The sequence below is a fragment of the Hylobates moloch genome, unplaced genomic scaffold, assembly GCF_009828535.3.
Source record: "Hylobates moloch isolate HMO894 unplaced genomic scaffold, HMol_V3 SCAFFOLD_3, whole genome shotgun sequence".
Classification (NCBI taxonomy): Eukaryota; Metazoa; Chordata; class Mammalia; order Primates; family Hylobatidae; genus Hylobates; species Hylobates moloch.
In genome coordinates this window covers 39,289,186-39,305,233 of record NW_026652278.1, presented here as the reverse complement: position 1 = coordinate 39,305,233, position 16,048 = coordinate 39,289,186, and the positions used below count along the sequence as shown (strand labels likewise).

At 37.0% G+C, this 16,048-nt stretch overlaps 1 protein-coding gene across 9 annotated transcripts in view; it reads right to left on the bottom strand.

Annotated features, from left to right (window-relative positions):
• NOC3L (NOC3 like DNA replication regulator) overlaps window positions 1-16,048 on the bottom strand; it is a 48,783-nt gene that overhangs the window by 23,614 nt on the left and 9,121 nt on the right. For all 9 annotated transcript variants that reach the window (XR_004244998.2, XR_004244999.2, XR_009212751.1 and 6 more), the window contains exons 7-18: window positions 15,184-15,345; window positions 14,597-14,690; window positions 12,413-12,588; window positions 11,570-11,698; window positions 8,440-8,571; window positions 6,881-6,961; window positions 6,442-6,542; window positions 3,714-3,786; window positions 2,171-2,234; window positions 2,014-2,085; window positions 1,481-1,662; window positions 336-464 (exon numbers count right to left, since the gene is read on the bottom strand). Coding sequence is in view for 2 of the 9 variants with exons in the window: in XM_032136461.2 (XP_031992352.1) it covers window positions 336-464; window positions 1,481-1,662; window positions 2,014-2,085; window positions 2,171-2,234; window positions 3,714-3,786; window positions 6,442-6,542; window positions 6,881-6,961; window positions 8,440-8,571; window positions 11,570-11,698; window positions 12,413-12,588; window positions 14,597-14,690; window positions 15,184-15,345 (1,395 nt within the window). In the remaining 7 variants the exon portion in view is untranslated. The remainder of the gene's footprint in view (window positions 1-335; window positions 465-1,480; window positions 1,663-2,013; window positions 2,086-2,170; window positions 2,235-3,713; window positions 3,787-6,441; window positions 6,543-6,880; window positions 6,962-8,439; window positions 8,572-11,569; window positions 11,699-12,412; window positions 12,589-14,596; window positions 14,691-15,183; window positions 15,346-16,048) is intronic.

Here is a 16,048-nt window from a genome sequence, read left to right as displayed (position 1 = left end):
TTGGATAGGACTCAACAGAAATGTACCTGATAACAAATCCTCTGAAGAGTGTTAGGGAAAGATTTCAGTAAAGGGAAAGGTTTCAGTAAATCTTCCACAACTGCACCCTACAGAATTGACACTGTTTTCTGCTTCCTTAGAAAAATGTACCTCAACAGCTTAAAGAATAGTAAGAGCAAAGTAAAATGTAGCATACTAACACAAGAATTCTAAAAAAGGCAGCCCCAGAACAAAACATAATTAAGTACTCTGGCAATAACAACTATTTGAAGAAAAACTGGAAAACAATTATTCACACACATCCCCAAAAAGAAAAAAACCAGGGCCACTCTTACCCGCAGAGCATGCAGTTCCCACAGAGCAGTGTTCTGAGCATTGCAGTACTCAGGCTCATCCAGTTCAGGAAGGAAAACTCCACTTCCCTGAGATTCACTGTCAAGCAGTAGATCTGTTTTGGGGAAAGTCTGCAAAAATGTCACATAAAAAGAACTGGTTAAATTAACATTGTTAATGTAGGAGGTGTTACTGGTTTGTAGTTGTATTTGCATTTAAATTTATAGTTGTATAAGAGCTTTAGCATAAAGTCTTTACATTGTAGTTTTAATAAAAACAATTTAAGTTTATATCGTAAGAACAAGAATTGCAAAAAAAAAATTTTATCTTTGCTTGCTTTGAAAATTAATTTTATCTTGCAAAAGAAAACAATATGCTTCTTACTTTGCAATCCCACCTTTAGAAATCTGATAGAAATAATTATATCAGATAAATACATAAAGATATTCACTATAGCATCATTTGTAATAGCAAAAAAAGAAATAACCTATATCAAGAGAAATAGAAAGAAGCAGAAAAACCAGACTGCCTACATTTGAGTATCACTTCTACCACTGACTGGCACTGCTACTCAAGACAAGACACTTAACCTCTCCGGACCTCAGTTTTCCCACATGTAAAACAGCAACAAGAATGGTAGCTACCTCAGAGTTATGAAAATTAAATTTTTGTAAGGCATTTATAACTGGAAGGCACATAGTCAGAACTATGGTGTTTGTTAAGCAAAGAACTAAATAAACCTTACATAGACATTAAAGAGTTAGAGTAGTGACGTTATAATGTGTTTACCATGATTAAATGCTAAGGTTAAAAAAGTGGTAGAATATATAGCATAATCCTCTTTCCATTAAAATACAAAGTTGAGTTGTTTCTATGTGTATGTGTTTATATATGAACTTTAAAAGGCTGCTGGAAAAATACCCACCAAATGGTAAATGGATACCCACCTAATGACACTCTGAGAGGTGCCAATAGGTATAAAATGCTTTTTTTCAATTTTATATACTTCTTTTGTCACCTGATTTTGTTACAAGTGTGAATTACTTCTGTAATTGAAATAATATAAAAGGGGCAAAAAGACATGCCTCAAACAAAAAAATCATTGCATAATAAGAACTTAGCTCTGTTCATTTGTATCACTACTTACGTGCATTAATATTCTGGTAGTTGCTAAAATGCCAATACTTGAATTTGGAAGAACATGAAGAGCAAGGGTACAAAGGCGTTTGATGAAGGCAAGAGCTCGCTGCTGAGAAACTTGCTTTCTGCGCTTAGTTAGCATGACATCAAGGCACTGGAGTACAATCTCAACACCTTCATTGGTAGCACCTAAAACAGCAGACATATCCTTCAGAGCTGTTCTCATTACTTTTTCATTACGCAACTGGACTGAACTTCAGATAAACCCAAGATAAACTTTTGTACCTGTCCCAAACAATTTCTCTAATCAATGAGGTAGTGCTATACTGCTAAGGAGATACAGCAGGCTATACTTACTGCATCTCCCGTCGATTCCAGAAGTTCTTTCTCCAAGTCTTACATAAGATTAAATACAGATGCATGGCACTGGCAAGTCAGCATTTTATGTACCTGTTCCTATTTCTCATTTGTCTACAATGACTGGTCATAACATATTCTTAAAACATAAATATAAAAGAAACATTATCTAAACATATATACCTGCATGTAATTTGAACAGTGTTTTGTAGAGATGTGTGTAGAATTTCATTGGATCAATATTCAGAACATCACCTTTGAAATGACAACAAACACCAGTTAGGTATGTTATAGCATTCAAAAGTAAGGCAAACAAAACTTGATTAAGAAAATATCATACCTTGTCCAGAAAGAATATGAAAAGCAGTCTGGACACAGTGAAGACTTTCTTCATAGCTTAGGTCCTTTAAAAAAAAAGGGGGGGGGGGGGGGGGAGGGGGGATGGAATATTAAGAATGGTAATTACCATTTATATCTTTAAAAAAGAACTTTAAGGCCAGGAGCGAAGACTCAAGCCTGTAATCCCAGCAATTTGGGAGGCTGAGGCAGAGAGATCGTTTGAGCCCAGGAGTTCAAGACCAGCTTGGGCAACATGGCCAAAACCCATCTCTCAGGGCCGGGCACGGTGGCTCACGGCTGTAATCCCAGCACTTCAGGAGGGCGAGGTGGGCAGATCACGAGGTCAGGAGATCGAGACCATCCTGTCTAACACGGTGAAACCCCGTCTCTACTAAAAATACAAAAAATTAGCCAGGCGTGGTGGCGGGTGCCTGTAGTCCCAGCTACTCGGAGAGGCTGAGGCAGGAGAATGGCGTGAACCCAGGAGGCGGAGCTTGCAGTGAGTCGAGATCGCGCCACTGCACTCCAGCCTGGGCGACAGAGCGAGACTCCCTCTCCAAAAAAAAAAAAAAAAAAAAAAAACCATTTCTACAAAAAAATAGAAAAATTAGCCAGGTATGGTGCCCCACACCTGTAGTCCCAGCTACTCAAAAGGCTAAAGTGGGAGGATCACCTGAGCCCTGGAAGGTCGAGGCTGCAGTGAGCTGTGATTGCACCACTGCACTCCAGCCTGGGCAACTGAGTGAGACCCTAACTCAAAAAAGAAAAAAGACCTATAAAGCTTATCTTTAAGATAACCTAGTATGAGGCAGATTTACAGGGTGACTATAGTTTACAATAATTTATTATCTATTTCAAAATAGCTAGGAGGGAAGAATTTGAATGGTTGTCATATAAAGACACATATTTAAGGTAACTGACATCCCAAGTAAAATCTTTACAAACTATATTATATGAATATATTTATCACATACACCCTGAAACCATGTACATCTATTATGCATCAATTTAAAAAAAAAAGAAAACAGGTCAGACAACCCTCCTGCTTAAAACTCTCCAATGGTTGAAAACGTTCTACATCTTGATTCTAGTGGTAATCATATGATCATAGGCCTTTGTCAAAATTCATAAACTGTACATCTAAAAGGGGTTTTACTGTATACAAAATATATTTCAATAAACCTGACAAATTTTTAAAATAGTAATTACCATCTTTTTTTTTTTTTTTTTTTTGAGACAGAGTCTCGCTCTGTCACCCAGGCTGGAGTGCAGTGGCGCAATCTCGGCTCACTGCAAGCTCCGCCTCCCAGGTTCACGCCATTCTCCTGCCTCAGCTTCTCCGAGTAGCTGGGACTACAGGCACCCGCCACCACGCCCAGCTAATTTTTTGTATTTTTAGTAGAGACGGGGTTTCACCGTGGTCTCAATCTCCTGACCTCGTGATCCGCCCGCCTCGGCCTCCCAAAGTGCTGGGATTACAAGCGTGAGCCACTGTGCCCGGCCACCATTCTATATCTTTTAAAAAATAATTTATTATTACTTACACCAGACTCAATGAGAGTATGAAGAACTACTAACAGATCATCAAAAAATTCCACATTTATAAGGTGAGCAAACCTGGAATCAAACAAAACTTAGTTAATCAATGAACTAAAAGCAGAAATAAAGCTGGTAGAAATTAAATTAAAACTGTATTTTTAATATTCTTTATTTCGAAATGTTAGCTATGAAAGAGATGGCAATTATTGATACTTTTCGTTAATTCAGATTGGCCTCTTCAACAATTCATACATCATTGAACACTAAACTCAGTAGAAATATATAAGGCACTGAACAAACCAAAAATATTTCAAAAATCCTTCTGCACTGAGAAAGAAATTACTAGAAGCAAACAACTTCCTGAGGAAAGTTTACTACGTATCCAGCAGGATCGGCTTCTAAGAAAACAGGTGGTGGGAAGAGAGATGAGGAAAGATTCTGCTACTTACAAGAATATGGACTTTATGACAGCTTTAAGGATAAAATGGAAAGAATACTGGACCCCAGTATCTAGTTCAGGCTCTGCTCTTAATTACCTGCATGATCCTAGGTAACTCACTTCACTGTCCTGGGCCTCTATTTGTAGAAATAACTGAGACCACTCAATAGGGTTAAAGAAGAATCATATGAGCTGCTAAATTTGAGAGTTACTCCACATACTATATTAGACACTGAAGTAGGTTAAAGTCAGGTCATCTCTTCAATATCAGTGAGGAGTCTTTGATCTATGTAAATCTTAGAAGAATAAAAGACCTTATGAGTGACATATTCCATGCGTATTGGTACAACTTTTTGGAGAAGCAATTTGGCAACTATTTATCAAAATTTAAAATGAGCATACCCTCTCATCTGGCAATACATGCACACACATGCATGAAGATACACACACACACACACACACACACTCTCACACGTGCACAAGTATTCCCAGTGCAAATAGGCGACTGACCAAATAAAGTACAATATATCTATAAAATAGAGCATTATAAACTTTTTTAAAAATTAAGTGATATATATGTGATAAGGGAGAGGTACCAAAAGTAACTGTTTACAAAACCAAAAAAAAAAGCAAGTTACAGGACACTAAACATAGCATGATTCCATTTGCATGAAAGATGGCAGGCAGGCCGGGTGGATGGCTCATGCCTGTAATCCCAGCACTTTGGGAGGCCGAGGCGGATGGATCACCTGAGGTCAGGAGTTTGAGACCAGCCTGGCCAACATGAGGAAACCCCATCTTTACTAAAAATACAGAAATTAGCCAGGTGTGATGGCACATGCCTGTAGTCTCAGCTACTCGAGAGGCTGAGACAGGTGACTGCTTGAACCTGGGATGTGGAGGTTGTAGTCAGCTCAGATTACGTCACTGCAATCCAGCCTGAGCAACAGTGCAAGACACTGTCTCCAAAAAAAAAAAAAAATGATGGCAGATGGCACGCAGACAGACTACATACATATATAGGAGGGGGAGCTTGCAATTTTAAATTGTATATTCTTTTGCATTATTTAAATTTTTTAAATGAACATATTTTTTAAACTTTTTTAAATAAAGGAATTAGTCATTAAAAAAACAAATAGCTGGGTTGAGCACGGTGGCTCACGCCTGTAATCCTAGCACTTTGTGAGGCCAAGGCTGGAGGATGACTCACTCAGGAGTTCAAGATCAGCCTGGGCAATATGGTGAGAGCTTGTCTCTATTTAAAAACAAAAATAAAAACAGCAAGTCCTACACAATGTAGGAATAATCCCTTCTCTGACCAGCCTCTCTTTGAAGATTTTCAACCACAAGGACCATATCACCATATAAGGAAATGCATACCATTGCCAAATAGCTCCAGTTATTAGAAAGCAATTTCTTATGATAAACAGAACTTGCCTTTTCTATATCTTCTAGCCATCAGTCCTATTTCCAACTCTATTCCTAAAGCTGTACTGCCCAACAATGGTAGCCACTAGCCACATGTGGCTATTAGGCACTTAAAATGTAGCTAGTCCAAATTAAGACACAAGCGTAAAATATAAGTGTTCAAAAATATGTTATGAAAAAACACCAAACACCTCATTAATGTTTAATACTGTGTTAAAATACTTTAGATAAATCAAATCCAGTAAAATATATAAAAATTAATTTCACCTGTTTCTTTTTACCTTTTTAATGTGGCTAATAGAAAATTTTAAATTATATATGTAAGTTCACATATTTTTACCGAATAGCAATGTTCTATAGGATACCACCTCAAAAAATTGTGGAACGCTATCATGACAACCGCAACGCTTACTCTAGCTCACATCCTGACAAGGCCATTAGTGTTGAGTGAATACACAAAAAGATCTATCTTAGCAGAAACAGATTACACAGAACTACAGAAATGATGTACAGCTGGGTTAAAATAGACTTAAGAGTCATCTGCATGATCCACTCAAACTATGACGATGGGCAATTGACTACACAGTGCAGAAAGAGTCAAGAACTGAGAGATTTAACCTTAGGAACACTTAGAATTTAGCAGGCAGAAAGAAGGAGTTGGTAAAGGAGATTTTAAAAATAAAAGGTTTAAGATGAGAAAATCAAAAAAGCCCACTGTTATGAATAGCTTCAAGGAAAGGCTGGTAACAAACAGAAAAGGAACGAGAACTGAGGATAATGGGCCATCATTAGGGAACTCTCGAAAATTCTTTGGTCTTTCCTATTTAGAAAGAATCTTAAAAGATTTCAACCTACACAGCCCTTACTTGGCAAGACCTTCTAGAACTGCTGGCAGGAGAGGTGACCTCTGGGCCTTCTTCAATATTCTGAAGTAGGTTACAAACACAATATTCAGAGTCTCTGTGTGCTGACAGAGGAGAGAGACAAAATGACTTTAGGATAACCTGGTATGCTTTCTCCTGAGTGAGCATAACTATGACTTCAACAGGTTAACTTCTCTTTCCCTACCCATCCCTCCCCACAATGCAATCTTCAAAATTTTTAACAAAACAGAATGAAGATATACACCCTGTGATTGCATAAAACTAGCACTGATCACATCATAGTTTCCCGCACATCACAAAAGTCACACATCTAAGCCTCATGAAAGAAACCAAAATTACACAGCTACAAGCTGAAACAATAAATTTCTACTTTAAACACTTAACGCATTTTAAAAGCATAACAGAATACGAAATTGCCTACCAGTTTAAGTTTTTTCTCAGTACTCTCTGAAGCTTCTGCCTCTCGAAGCTCTCGCTCTAGTTTCTCTTCTGCTTTCTTCCACTGAAAATAGATTGAAAAACAAAAATCTAAGAGCATATACCAGAGTGAAAAAAGCAGAGGCAGAATACGTAAATGTCATAAAACACATACAGTAATACCACATATTGTCTATGAATGCAAATATAAACAAAGTAGAGAAACATGGACGGGAAGTATATACAAATCAAATTAAAGATGGTGTCTCCTGGGAGGAAGGCAGAAGAATGAGATTGGAGAGAGAAAAGAAATTCCTACTCTCTCACCTATGGTTTTTTTTCCAGGAAAAAAACTAAAGTAAATCTATTAATATTTGCTCATTCTGAATAGCAGATATCTGGGATATGCTATCATTTTCTATTATTAAAGTTTTTCAAAAAAGAAAAAAAAAAAGGAAAGAACATGTTGAGCCCAAAAATAATGGCTAGGGTTAAATCACCTATAACTTGGAAGCCAGTCACCAACAATACTTCCCCAACACATTTACATACAATGCATAAAACCGGACACTATAAAGAAATTCAATAAAATATCCTTTTTCTTCTACTTCCTAATGCTGTAAGAGCAGTAAATGGTAATTTCTAAGCTACCTGAGGCACGGGGAACTGAGAAATTGTTTCCTTCTCTCATGAGAAGTTGTTAAAGAGCTGCCATGTTCTTATTAGTCTTTGTTTCCCCACCTCATCTATAAACATGCTCTTCTTAACAGAGCTATCCAACCTGCATTAGGATAGTATGATATAAATAGTTAAAATATGTACCTTCTTTTGTTCACAATTATTAAGTCTATTTTGATACTTCCATGTTTTCAAAATTAGACCCATTCAAAGATGAATATCCCCAGAGATTACTCTTGTTTTTACAAGCAACTTGATCACTCTAATAAACTCTTTAGAAATGTTCTGAGATGTGATGATAACAATAATAGTGATGATGGTGGTGGTACTAAAACTAAGGTTTATAAAACCTGCCAAGTGTTTTATATGCATCATCTCATTTAAACTGCACGATTACCCTGCAAGGTAGGTACTATTATTAGCCCCATTTATCAAAAAAATAAATAAATAAATAAATGAAGTTTCCAAAGTTTCAGTAAATAAACAAGGGGCTGAAATTTCAACCCAAGTTTAAAATACAAACCAATAAAGAAACAAGATTCAATTAACAGAAACTCACTTTGCTGCCAACTTCACGTGAATGCATCTTTTCTGTTAAGAAAGGAATCTGTGTATCACAACTCTAAACTGATCTAAAAAGCCAAAGGATAAAAGCCAGCATGGCAAAAATATCTTTTCATCTATTGCTCTTCTTGCCAATCATTATCAGTTAAAACTGATTTAAGAAAACATTTTTTTGCAGTAACAGGAAAAGATAAAATTCTCTAAATGATGTATTTCAAAACTTTTATATTTAACTATGATTTTTACGTGTGCCTGTTAAGTTTAATCTAAGATGAAATAAACAGAAAATTTAAATGAAACAAAAGGGGAAATAAGTCAAACCTTTCTCTGCATTCTTGATAGAGATTTTCTCTTTTCTTTGAAAGTCATAAATTTTTTTGGTTTATTAATGTCTTCTGTATCTTTTTTCACTTCTACTTCCTTGATTCTTAGGCATAAAAATGTTTTTAACATCTAATATTGGAAAAAAAACACAAATATACAGCTTAATATTTATATTGCCCTCAAAAACTTTACATAGAAAAGCATTTAACAGTGTTACTTCCCTCATTCATGCAAAAAACCTTCAAACATCTTTTATAACATTTTACACCAACTTCTTTTATCTGTATGCTATATTCAGTAACTTGTGTCTATGGAAGGACAGGAGCAAACATACAAAAAGGACACTAGCAAATACTAACTAAACATACAAAACTTTCTTTGCAGTTTAATGAATATGAGGAAGAGAGAACACATGCCAACAGGATGACAAAGAGAAAACAGGCCAGAAAAAGGTTTGGATCAGTACGGGAGAAGATACACAAATTGCTGGGCCCTATCCCCAGAGTTTCTGATTCAGTAGGTCTGAGTTGAGCCCCAGAATTTGCATTCTAATTCCCAGCTGATGCTGGTCTGGGGACAAAAATAAAAATTATTGCTTTATGCCATTCAAAAATTCAGAAAGTAATTTGGAAACTGGTGTTTTGTGTGATACAGCAAACTTCTCATACTGAAACACTAAGAACAAAAGGGGTTTAAAATGCTACACTTTCTCTGGATGAAACCCTACCAACCTCCCGCAGGCACAGCAGCATTCCTGGAAAAAACCTTGAGAACTACAGGTTTGTATTATTTTGATGTTCCAATATGCACATTTGGAAGAAAGCGGAGTATTTGGGATTACAGGGCTAAAAGCACAGAATGAAACGAGGAATAACTAAAGGCATAAAGAGTGAACCTGAAGTCATTCTAGGTATCAGAAAGACCAACTCTGAATATTTTGTAGGTACTGTATGTGCTCAAAATACCACCTACCAATGAAAAATAACTCCAAATCAAAAGATGTAGTTTTTATTCTAGCATCACGAAAGTTAAAGAGTTTTCCTATGGCTGAGTTTCATGTTCAAGCCTTATCTGATTGCTCTACAATTCTGAGTAAAGATGCTAAATATGTTCTGTTACTTTTTTTTTTTTTTTTTTTTGAGACGGAGTCTCACTCTGTTGCCCAGGCTGGAGTGCAGTGACGCAATCTCAGCTCACTGCAAGCTCTGCCTCCTGGGTTCACGCCATTCTCCTGCCTCAGCCTCTCCGAGTAGCTGGGACTACAGGCGCCTGCCACCACGCCTGGCTAATTTTTTTGTATTTTTAGTAGAGACGGGGTTTCACCGTGGTCTCGATCTCCTGACCTCGTGATCCGCCCGCCTCGGCCTCCCAAAGTGCTGGGATTACAAGTGTGAGCCACCGCGCCTGGCCTGTTCTGTTACTTTCATTTAATGTTTATAACTTTAGCAATTCAACTGAAATCAGATTTAAGAAAATAAAAAGGGATCTGATGCCAAAGGAAAACTGTGAAATCCAGAAATAAAATGGTAGAACAGCTTAACACCCAAAACTGTATTACTAAAAACAAATTAAAATATCTAAGACCTCAGTGAAGAAAACTATAAAATTTTACTTAAGAACATAAAAGAAGTCTTAAATAAATGGCAAGATATGATATTCTTGAATAGAAAAAATCAATTCTGTAAATATTTTAATTCATCCAAACTAATCAATACATTGAATCAATTCTAATCAGATTCTCTGTGTGGACTGTTTTGAGTGAAGGAAGTGAAAAACAGATTCTAAATTGCCTGGAGTAATATACTGAAATAAATAAGAATATTGTGGAGAAAAAAGAATAGTCATGTCTTTAATCAATTATACCCTTTCTGATTAGTATTATTGTACCAGATACCCAAATGTACTATAGATATAACACAATAATTAAGCAGCATTTTATATCAGCAGAAAAAAATGGTGATGAAATAAGTGGCTGTCAAATTATTTAAAATATATACATAATATAAATATTTAATATACATTAAACTATATAAAAATATATATTCATTACATATATTAAACACAGATATTAAATCTGTACTCATACCACACATACGAAAATGTCAAATGGTTTAAATATTTAAATATAAAAATTAAAATTAAAAATCTCGGAAAGACTCCATAAATTGGGATTGAGGAGACTATGTGCATAACAAAAAATATAGCTTCATATATAAGGCTCAATACAGAATTAAAAGGCAAAGTAAAAAAGAGAAAAATCTGCAACCTATGTAACAAAGAGTTAATATTCTTATTATGTAATGCAAGCTCCACAAACAGATAATTTCGTTTCTTTTGTTACTATTTTATTCCCAGGACCTAAAAAAAGTGCCTGGCACATAGCAGATATTTATTAAAATGAATATGTACTAAAAACTCATCACAAGTCATTAAGATAATTACTTTAAGAGAAAAATTGACAAATAATAAGCAGGTAAAAAAAGTTTATATATATATAAACTTTTCACCTACCCGACTAACAAAGATTAAATAGTAACATTCTGAGCAGGTAGGAGGGAACTGACACTCATATTCCTAGCAGGAACACAGTGATTAAATGTTTTTGAACAACAATTTGAGTTTGTAAATGTGATTACTGTTGGATCCAGCGTCTACATTTTATAAATTTAATTCACAGAATATTCACACAATATGAAAAAATAATATGGCAAAAATGTTCTCAACACTGACTGTGGCAGCAAAAATCTAGAAAAAACTCAGCTGTTCAACAATTAGGGCACACAATGGAATACTCTGGTAGGCATTAGAAAGAATGGGATAACCCTATACGTAAGTTCACAATATAGAAAATGAAAACTGTTCCAGAACAGTTTTCAAAATATAACGCTATTTTTTATTTTAAAATATAAGCAAGTATATATGACTATATCTGAAAAGAAAAACATCTAGAAGGATAAATATCAAACCGTTAATAGTATCAAACATTTCAGGAGATAACATCTTAAACACTTAAGGAGCTTGAATACTTTTTACTTCATACACTTATAAGGAATAAATTCCTCATAACAACTGAAAATCAACTTTGTAATTTAAAAACAAAATGCAAAGTAAAAAAAGAAAGGCTCACCTCTGGCCTAACTTCATAATTTCTGCCCTTCACAAAACCAGAAATCACTTTAATTACACCAAGAGAAGCTTGGCCTAATTTATCTTGCTTGAAGAGTTTCTTCACAGCTTCACAACACATTTCAGATATCTGAAAAATAAAATGTCACACTTAACCAGCGTTTCTCAACCTTAGAACTAACAGAATTCTTTGTTATAGGGGGCTGTCCTAGGATGTTTAAAAGCCTCCGTGGACTTTCTCCATTAGATGCCAGTAGTTAAGACTCTATCGCCACCAGTCATCACAATCAAAAATGTATGCAGACATTGCCTAATGTTCCCTGGGGGACAAATTTGCTTCCTGTTGTGAACCACTGCACTAAACTTATGTTCAAATAATTTTCTTCAGAGAGACAGTGTTTAATAAATTGACATTATTTTACCAATAAATAACTTCAGAAGAATTTTGTAGGGGGAAAAAAATCACATGGTGTATAATTTTCTTTTTTTATTCATTTATTTATTTTTTTTGAGACAGTCTCGCTCTATTGCCCAGGCTGGAGTGCAATGGCACAATCTCAGCTCACTGCAAGCTCTGCCTCCCGAGTTCACGCCATTCTCCTGCCTCAGTCTCCCGAGTAGCTGGGACTACAGGCGCCCGCCACCACGCCTTGCTAATTTTTTGTATTTTTAGTAGAGACGGGGTTTCACCATGTTAGCCGGGGTGGTCTCGATCTCCTGACCTCGTGATCCGCCTGCCTCAGCCTCCCAAAGTGCTGGGATTACAGGCGTGAGCCACCATGCCTGGCCCAAACGGTGTATAATTTTCTAAGGAGGACAGCAATAACCATTTACAGCAACTCACCGATTTTGACATGTCATTCATGAGAGGGACAATCAATACGATGATGTTGTTGTGAAAGTTAAAATGAGGTAGTGCCACCAACAGCTCACACAAGCTCTTCACAGCGACTTCTGCCAGTCCTTTGTATGCCTTTAAGGAAACTACATTACTTTTTTTCAGCTTCCTCTGCTTCCAATCTAATCAAAAGATAACTGTAGTTACTGTACTCATTGGTCAAAAGTTAAACTAATTGGCTTTCTTTTACAATCAATGTACATTTTAACACACATACACACACACACACATTCCCACACCCCTTAAAAAAAGACTTCATATGCTGGGCGCAGTGGCTCACACCTGTAATCCCAGTGCTTTGGGAGGCCGAGGCGGGCAGATCACAAGGTCAGGAGATCGAGACCATCTTGACTAACATGGTGAAACCCCATCTCTACTAAAATCCAAAAAAAATTAGCCAGGCATGGTGGGTGGCACACGCCTATAGTCCTAGCTATTCAGGAGGCTGAGGCAGGGGAATCACTTGAACCTGGGAGGCAGAGGTTGCAGTGAGCTGAGATTGCACCACTGCACCCCAGCCTGGCAACAGAGCAAGACATCGTCTCAAAAAAAATTAAAAAAGACTTCATAATGGCTCGATCTGCTTAGGAAAGGTCCAATATGGAGACTACTAATTGCCACATATAGGAGGCAATTGAGCATTTGAAATGCAGCTAGTCCAAATTAAGATATACTCTAAGTATAAAATACAAACCAGATTTGAACTTAGTACTAAAAAAAACTGAGAATGTAAGACACTAATTTTTAAAATTGATTACGTGTTGAAATGATAATCTGAATATATATAATGTACTATTAAAATTAATTTCATTGCTTTTTAGTGTGTCTGCATTTTTTTTAAGTGACATATGTGGCTCATGTTACAGCTCTATCAGACAGAGATGGTTGCACAAAGATCCCAGGAGCTTTCCAAACAGTTCAGAAATTCCAAAACAAAAGAAAAACTCCCAGGCCCTCTCATTGGAAGAACAAACGCTAATAGGGTGCCAGCTGGAACACCAGAACATAGAAACAATATCCATACTACCCACCTCCATCCCACTATACTCCACTACCTTTATGCCCTTATTAGGCCAACAGGATTCAGCGGTCCTATTCCAGCTGATAGCAATGGGTGATCTTAGTAAATAAGCTGGGTAAATGAGCCAATTAGGCCAAATGAAAGCACCTGGCCTAGGCAACCAACCATCTTCCCTATTCCTACCCCTATTTTTTCTGTCCTTCCTTTTCTGAAGAAAAAGATTTTAAGAGTTTATCATCCCAAATAATTGACTCATAAATCCATTTTCAAGGCATGCAAATATCCATTTCTAGTTATCCTTCTATTTATTTATTCATTTCTTTTGAGACAGGGTCTCACTCTATCGCCCAGACTGCAGCGCAGTGGCATAATCATAGCTCACTGCAGGCTCACACTTCTGGACTCAAGTGATCCTCTCAGCTCAGATCTCCAGTAGCTGGGGCTCTATAGGCATGGGCCATCATGCCTAATTTTTTTTTTTTTTTTTTTTTAGAGACAGGAGTCTCACTACATTCCCCAGGCTGGTCTCAAACTCCTGGCTTGGAGCAATACTCCTGGCTTGGAGCAATCCTCCTGCCTCAGCCTCCAAAAGCACTGGGGTTACAGGTGTGACCCACGACGCCTGGCCTCTAGTTATCCTTCTTCCCTGACTACCATGCCTCCAAATAAAAAAACAGCAGAATAAATCCCAACTGTTCATAACAATGTATTTTGTTAAATGCATTGTAGTCAACAAAAATACAACTACTTACTAAAAACTGCAGCAATAATACTAATAATTGATAAAATATAGTGTATAGTACATGCTAGGCACTGTTTTAAGCACCTCATATCTACAAACTCAGTTACTTCTTACAATAATCCTGAAAGGTAAGTACTATAATTATTTCCATTTTTTAGACAGGAAAACAGACACAGAAAGACTATGTAATTTTCCCATCACATAGGTAGTAAGTGGTGGAGCCAGGATTTGACCCCTGGAAGTCTGACTCTAGATTCTGTTCCTGACCATACCTGCCTCTCACTACACAACACAGAACACTGTACAGAATTCACCTTCATGATCAAGGCTAAGTATGTTACATACTTTTAAGATATGTTTAATATACCTTTAACCATTTGTTCCAGATTTTCCAAATAAAATTTGTATTGGCTAACCAGGCCTTCTTCAAATTCTCTTAACTTCTGGGTTTCTTTTCGGGTCTGAAAAGACCAAAAAGGTCAATCATTTTTTAAAATCAGAATATTAAAACCCCAAAATTAGTATAAAATATGGGTGTCTAGTATACACCCAGTACTATTTAAAAAAACAAAAAACAAAAAACGCGACAGTCGTTTAGGCCGGGTGCCATGGCTCATGCCTATAATCTCAGCACTTTGTGAGGCAGAGGCGGGTAGATCACCTGCAGTCAGGAGTTTGAGACCAGCCTGGCCAACGTGGGGAAACCCCATCTCTACTAAAAACACAAAAATTAGCTGGGCCTGGTGGCGCATGCCTGTGGTCCCAGCTACTCAGGGGGCTGAGGCAGGAGAATCGCTTGAACCGGAAGGCAGAGCTTGCAGTGAGCCAAGATCATGCCACTACACTCTAGTCTGGGCGACAGAGTAAAACTCTGCCTCAAAAAAAAAAAAAGTCTCTCTCTCCAAAATGTTTAGTTATTTTAGATAGTAATTATATCTAGTAATCCAGCATTACCTTAGTAGATTTTTCTGCTTCTGTGAGGGGCCGGATTTTATATGAAGGAGTAATATCTTTAAATAACTCCATCAGAGAAACAATTACCAGCTTTCGAACAGTAACAGCCACATCAGGATCTTGTTCCATCAACATAGAACGTAATTCTTTCAATTTTTTAATCTGTTAAAGAAATAGCTTATAAAGCTGGAGAAATCATGACAAACAATTTTGAACAAAAGACAACAACCCCACATCCGGCAAAGTAAGCAGAATTCACACAATGACTCCAAGTCTAGTCATGCCACACCAAATTCCAGACACTGCTCACTTTACCAAGAGATAAGTCACTGAAGTTATAAGGTAATTGTATTAGTCCATTCTTGTGTTGCTAGAAAGAAATGCCTGAGGCTGGGTAATTTATAAAGAAAAGAGGTTTATTTTGGCTTATAGTTCTGCAGGCTGTAGAGGAAGCTCAGTGCCAGCGTCTACTCCTGGTGAGGCCTCAGGAAACTTACGATCAAGGCAGAAGGCAAAGGGGGAGCCAGCATGTCACAGGAAAGATAGCGGAGGTGCTAAGCTCTTTTAAACAACCAGCTCTCACATGAACTACCAGAGTGAGAAGTCACTTGTTACCACAAGGATGGCACCAAGCCATACATGAGGGATCCACCCCTGTGATCTAAACACCTCCCACCAGGCCCACTTCCAACATCAGAGGTCACATTTCAACATAAGATTTGGAGGCGACACACATCCAAACTATATCAGTAATCATATTTTTGTCATATAGTTAGAAAAATATGATCTTAAAAAGTTTACATTTATTATTTAGCTATTTTGGGAAATTCTTTTTTGCTGGATTTTCCTAAAGTACGTGTGTCCT